The 6,000-nt window shown below is 33.0% G+C and overlaps 1 protein-coding gene across 1 annotated transcript; it reads left to right on the top strand.

Moving 5' to 3' along the window:
* The first annotated feature begins 531 nt into the window (after positions 1–531).
* LOC143597676 (NAP1-related protein 2-like) lies at positions 532–2,978 on the top strand. The gene is made up of 10 exons (XM_077076110.1): positions 532–755; positions 1,421–1,543; positions 1,622–1,672; positions 1,766–1,837; positions 1,930–2,043; positions 2,129–2,190; positions 2,310–2,370; positions 2,456–2,512; positions 2,611–2,646; positions 2,730–2,978. Exons 1-10 carry the CDS (start codon positions 627–629, stop codon positions 2,769–2,771), a joined length of 747 nt encoding a protein of 248 aa, XP_076932225.1. The 5' UTR covers positions 532–626; the 3' UTR covers positions 2,772–2,978.
* Positions 2,979–6,000: the final 3,022 nt, after the last annotated feature.

Raw genomic sequence — 6,000 nt, 5'->3', positions numbered from 1 at the left:
TTTTACATCATTGTTAGTCTCTCATTTTTATTTTTTTTAATAGCCAAAGGTTACACCATACAGGCTCGATTAAACCAATGATCTTCTATTCACACATTGTGTTAACTTTTTTTATAAAAATTATTGAGACTTGATGTTTCATGTGACTCGGGTTTAATATCTGTCAACATCATTTATTTTAGCGGCACAAGGTGATGATTAAAGACTAAGCAAATATGTGACGTTCACTAATTGGATCATTGAATTGAACGAGCTTTATCTCACCGCACTGTCATGCATTCAGGCATGTGTTCACATGTTAGGTGAGGGTTTTTATCGAATCAAAAGACAAGTATATCATGATGTAATGAATTTCGTCAATAGCCCATTTAAAAAATTCGTTAGCTGTTATAAAAAAAAAAATTAAAATTAACCATCATAATATATTCCTGAAAACAAGATATTATAATAATTATCCATATATATGAAATTGGCAACAAAACCCTAATTCTTTTTCCTCACTCCCCAAACCCTAACCAACCCACCCACCCACCCACCACTCAAACCCATTGCCTACCTTCCTCTTTCATCTTTCACTACACACACCACCAAAACCTTCTTTCTTCATATCACTTTAGGCTTCCAAAATGGTGGCTGATAAGGGCAAAAAACCCAAAATTGGAGACAAAATCGACGACCAAAACGATGAACAAATCGACACTGAGCTTGTGTTAACCATCGAAAAGCTCCAGGAGATCCAAGATGAGCTTGAAAAGGTACAACCTTTTTTCTTGTTTTTGTTAAATTAACAATCTTTATGCTTGATTTGAACCAAATTGAGGTTGATTATTACAAATTGTTATCTGGGTATGCTTAAAGATTCTTTATAATCATGTATTTGCCAACAATGTTTCACCTTTTAGCAGAAATTTGTTACATTTGTACCCAATTTGTTGTGGGTTCAGATATTAATGAAAAGTCACCCCTGGGGGGGAGGGTTGTTAAATTAACAATCTTTATGCTTGATTTGAACCAACTTGAGGTTCATAATTACAAATTGTCATCTGGGTATGCTTAAAGACTCTTTATAGTCATGTATTTGTCAACAATTCTCACCTTTTAGCAGATATTTGTTACATTTGTACCAAATTTGGTTAATTTGTTGTTTAATGGGTAAATTGGTGTGTAAGTTTTGTGGGTCCAGATTAATGGAAAGGTGTTAAATTAACAATCTTTATACTTGATTTGAACCAAACTGAGGTTGATAATTACAAATTGTTATCTGGATATGCTTAAAGATTCTTTATAATTATATATCTGTAAAGAATTTTTCACCTTTTAGCAGAAATTTGTTACATTTGCACCCAATTTGTTGCGTGTTCTGAAATTTGTTAATTTGTTGTTTGATGAGCAAATTGGTGTGTAATTTGTGTTGGTTTAGATTAATGAGAAGGCAAGTGATGAAGTGTTGGAAGTGGAGCAGAAGTTTAATGAGGTTAGGAAGCCGGTTTATGATAAACGGAGCGAAATCATCAAGTCAATTCCTGATTTCTGGCTGACTGCTGTGAGTAATTATGACTTGTATTTTGTTATGATGGTGTTTTTGATCTGTTTTGAGTCTGATCTGTTTTTGTTTATGCAGTTCTTGAGTCACCCTGTTCTCTCTGATCTTCTCAATGAAGAAGACCAAAAGGTGAATCCTTACGTTTAGTTTAATGATTATGTAGCCCGCTTAAGATTCACTAAATAAGTAAATAATTATCTTGTTATGTTTATTTTTTCCTAGATCTTTAAGCATTTGACCTCTATTGAAGTGGAAGATTTCAAAGATATGAAGTCGGGCTATTCCATCGCGTTTGTGAGTTATTCGTTTCTTATGATGCTATTTGATTGTTTAATTAGTGTTAATTTATTAATTTATTTGTGTGATTTTATTTATACCTTATTCAGAACTTCAGTCCGAACCTGTATTTTGAAGACACAAAACTCAACAAGACTTTTATCTTCCTTGATGAGGGAACAACCAAAATCACTTCAACCCCTATTAAGTGGAAAGAGGGCATGGTAAATTGTTTTACCAATACATTTATTAACAAATACTTTAATAGCTCGAGCATGTTTTTGGGTAGTTATGTTTCTTTTTGTGCAGGGCGTTTCAAATGGAGTTGCACATGAGAAAAATGGAAATAAGAGGCCTCATGAAGAGGACAGGTACTTTTGTAAATTTTTTATTGAATATCCATTATTTTTTACTAAAAAACATATTTATTTGGCGATATCTTGTTATACTGAGTAATTATTTATTCTTCCCATTTTATATTTTTGTGTAGTTTTTTTGGCTGGTTCAGTGAAAGCCAACAGAACGAAGACATGGAAGAAATTCATGATGAGGTATGTTTATTTCGACTTGCATTCATTTAGCTTTAATAATATCTCGTTAATGCTATAACGGCATCTTTGATGTTTCATTTTGCAGGTTGCTGAAATAATCAAGGAGGATTTATGGACTAATCCGTTAACATATTTCAGCAATGTAATTTCTTATACGACATCCGATATTCATTTTCTTGTTATTTTTACCTTTTTACCTCTGCTAATCTTTTGTTGCATTGCACAATTTTTTTGTTAAAGGATGCTGACGAGGAAGAATTTGATGGTGACGAAGAGGTAATATTCCCACAATTTTGCTGATATTTAAGGGTTTGTTTTATATTTTTTTAAAGATGGATCTAACGTCTAGATGTCAACAGGAGAATGGGACTGAAGATGAAGATGAGGATCAGGAGGAATGAAGGAAACTGAACGAGTTTGTGTAAAGTGGATCTTTAAAAAGTTGCAGAAGGTTTCAGGTTTAGTGGTATGTTGGCTATAACAAAACGGTTCATCGTGGTCGGTCCATAGGTTTATAGTTAATTATCTACCTTTTTCTCTTTCTAAATATGTGCCCAAACTGCAATTTTGGACTACGCTGCCGGTTTAAGAATGAAAAACCTAGATGTTCAGGGTGGAACGGGTTTATGAAGAAAGAAGCGGTCTTGGGTTGATTATTTTGAGTTCATGTGCTTTGTATGTTATGCTTTGTGTTCTGGCGGTTTGTCGTTAGCATGTTGTTGGATTAGTCATAAGTAATGGATGTTAAAAAATCGTTAGAAACGTAAAAACCACCCAAACTGAGCTAAATTGTTTGGCTTATTGTTCGAAAAAACAGGTTTTACGATTCAGTTTACTGTTTGAAAATCAGGTTTTAAGGTTGGAACCGGCCATGGGATAAACCGAAACTGACTGAGATGTTAAAAGTGTTTTTTTTAAATGCATATAACTTTAAAAAAAAGCAGACATAAATTAAAATTTCTCAGGTATACGAGTCTAACTATTCCTTTACGTTATGTATTTTTAGTTACAATGTGTATAGATTATTAATTTTATTGATTGTGGTTTTTTTTTTAATTTTCAGTTGCCGGTTTGGTTTAGCTTTATAGAAAGCTTAGGGGCTGTTTGGGATTCCTTATTTTCGCCTCCTTATAACTTATAAGGAGAAGTCATAAGTTGCAAATGTGTAACTTATTAACATTTCCTTTCACATAATAAGGAAACCCAAACACTTTTTTTTAACTTACCATAAGTTATAAGTTATAAGGAGGTAAAAATAAGGAATCCCAAACACCCCCTTAGTTGCCGGTTTAGTTTAAAAATTTTCATTAATGCCGGTCCTAACAATTGATGCGATTGGTACGATACCCATATTGCTACCGCAAGTATGCGTACCGAATAACAATAAAGTTGAATACCGTGTACCGTACCGAAGTTATTGGTATGGTACAGGTGAAAGTATTAGTAGAGTACCTAGCTAAGAATATTCCCAGCCCGTTCCCTATCATATATCCATATATATATATATCATATAATTATATTAAAAAAGACTGTATTTTCTCTTCTGTTCAATTAAATAATATTTATTATTATATTTTCTCTCTCACATTCCTAGCTCGTTCCCTACCATATATTCATATATATCATATAATTATATTAAAAAAACACTGTATTTTCTCTTTTCTGTTCAATTAAATAACATTTTTTTATACCTTTATCATTATATTATATTTTCTTTTTCATTCACTCACAGTCACTTTCAAAAAATATTTGAAAATTATATGGTATGAACAGTGAAACCCCAAATTTAACTTTTTCGTATAATATTTTCTCTCTACTCTATTCACAACCACTCATAACCATACCATATAATTTACAGATTTCTCTCACATATTTTTAAGGAATAGGTTGAGAATGCTCTAAAGTGCCACTTTGTTTTTTTTTTTTTGTATTCCTCAAATTTCTAATGATCTTGGGTACTGGAATAAGTTGAATCGGTTCGGGTACCAGTACCCTATGGGTACCAACTACCAAATTGGATAAATTGGTATGGGTACTGTACCAACATTTAATAAACCATAATTCTAAAACCGAAATACCACCACCAAAGCATAATACCAGCCGTCTACATATTCCGAACGGGTACAATATATTCTCGGTTGGACCTTTTTTTAGATATAAAATGCGAAGTTTCCCAATAAAAACCTCTACATATTTCAAAACAAAATACATAATTACCCATACTCGTAAGTAGCGAATACTGAAATTCTAAAATCTTGATACCGATATCTGTATCGAAAAGGCTAAATCAAAATGCGTACGGGTATTAGGAAAAGAAATTTCCGTTGATCAAATTTTGTATTTGATTCATTTGAATATTGCATTACAGCGTTTGAAAGAACGGTCACAATATTCTTTAAATCGAATAGTATCGAAAGGGGCAGGAGACAAGAGCTAAAAACAAAATACAAATTTGATCCATCAGTCTACGTGCAATATTTTTAGGAGTATAGCACAAAAACAAAAATGTACGTCAGCCCATTTAAATAATCTCTAGAATAGATACAACAAAAAGTTAAAACATGTTTTGTAGTTTTCATGGAAACAAAAATATGGTTACCTAACGCTTTGTTACAAAATTTTTTTTAAAAAAAGGTGCAACAAAACCCAAAAAATTAAATGTTACCAAATTGGATTCAATATCTCTACTGAAAATAAACCGGTTAACCGAACCGACTCGAAAATCAAACCGAAACCGAACCGGTTTGTAACGATTATGTAGAAAACGGTTTGGAACCGATTGAAACCATAGGTTCGGAACCGGTTTGTTATTTTCTCCACCAAAACTGGTTCCAAACCGGTTACCAAACCGAAACCGATCAAAACTCGAACCGAAACCGATAATAAACTGGTTTTGACTGGTTCTTAACCAAACCGAACTGATTTCAACCCAAACTGATTTTAAGTTTTAAATCAATGAAATTGCCTCATATAATCCAATACACACTAATGGGAAGTCATGTGGTGGATTGATGTTAAGATCAAAGGAACATAAATTTATAAACCTCATATCCTTTTTAGGCGTCAACATGGAAGAAGAGGCTTGTAGTATGGGACCAACTACGTATCTAACCAATTTGAAGTATGGGATCAATTAAGTATCTAACCAATTAAATAATAGTTGTGTTGTTTGTTAAATATTACGCATTTCGACAGTAAAGTTAGTAAAACCCCCACACCTACATGGCGCGGGGCATCATCCACCTTTTAGTTACACCACTAAACTTAGTCTAAGTACAATAAAAGAATAACGTAAAAATGAATTATTTTAATAGCTCAATTGGTCATTCTTTTTTGTCAATGATCATTGGCTCAATTGACAAACGCTAGCTAAGTGTGAAGCAAGAGGGATGTACCAGAGATACGACCACGCACGCGACAAGAATATTATGTGAACCTCTTAGAGTGTCCCAATTCAATTCCAACAAGTGGATGCTACTAATACAGGGAAGAACACCATTTTCTTAATTCAAACTCAGGTAAGATGAGCTGTATACGGATGATAAGCGTGACAACCGGTTGCACTAAGTAGCCGTTTATATTAAAAGACAATTTTTCTGAAATCAATGCTGATATATATATTATTATCCA

Source organism: Bidens hawaiensis, unplaced genomic scaffold (genome assembly GCF_021521415.1).
Source record: "Bidens hawaiensis isolate Kalapana, Puna unplaced genomic scaffold, B.hawaiensis_p1.1 tig00048839_1, whole genome shotgun sequence".
NCBI classification, from domain to species: Eukaryota; Viridiplantae; Streptophyta; class Magnoliopsida; order Asterales; family Asteraceae; genus Bidens; species Bidens hawaiensis.
This window is presented reverse-complemented; position numbering and strand designations above follow the sequence as displayed.

What these genes read in the sequence shown, in the direction of transcription:
- LOC143597676 (XM_077076110.1), top strand. Translation starts at nt 627, where the DNA reads ATGGTGGCTGATAAGGGCAAAAAACCCAAAATTGGAGACAAAATCGAC. An exon ending in TCCAAGATGAGCTTGAAAAG is followed by an intron (nt 756 to 1,420) that starts GTACAACCTTTT and finishes GTGTTGGTTTAG; the next exon opens with ATTAATGAGAAGGCAAGTGA. An exon ending in CGGGCTATTCCATCGCGTTT is followed by an intron (nt 1,838 to 1,929) that starts GTGAGTTATTCG and finishes TACCTTATTCAG; the next exon opens with AACTTCAGTCCGAACCTGTA.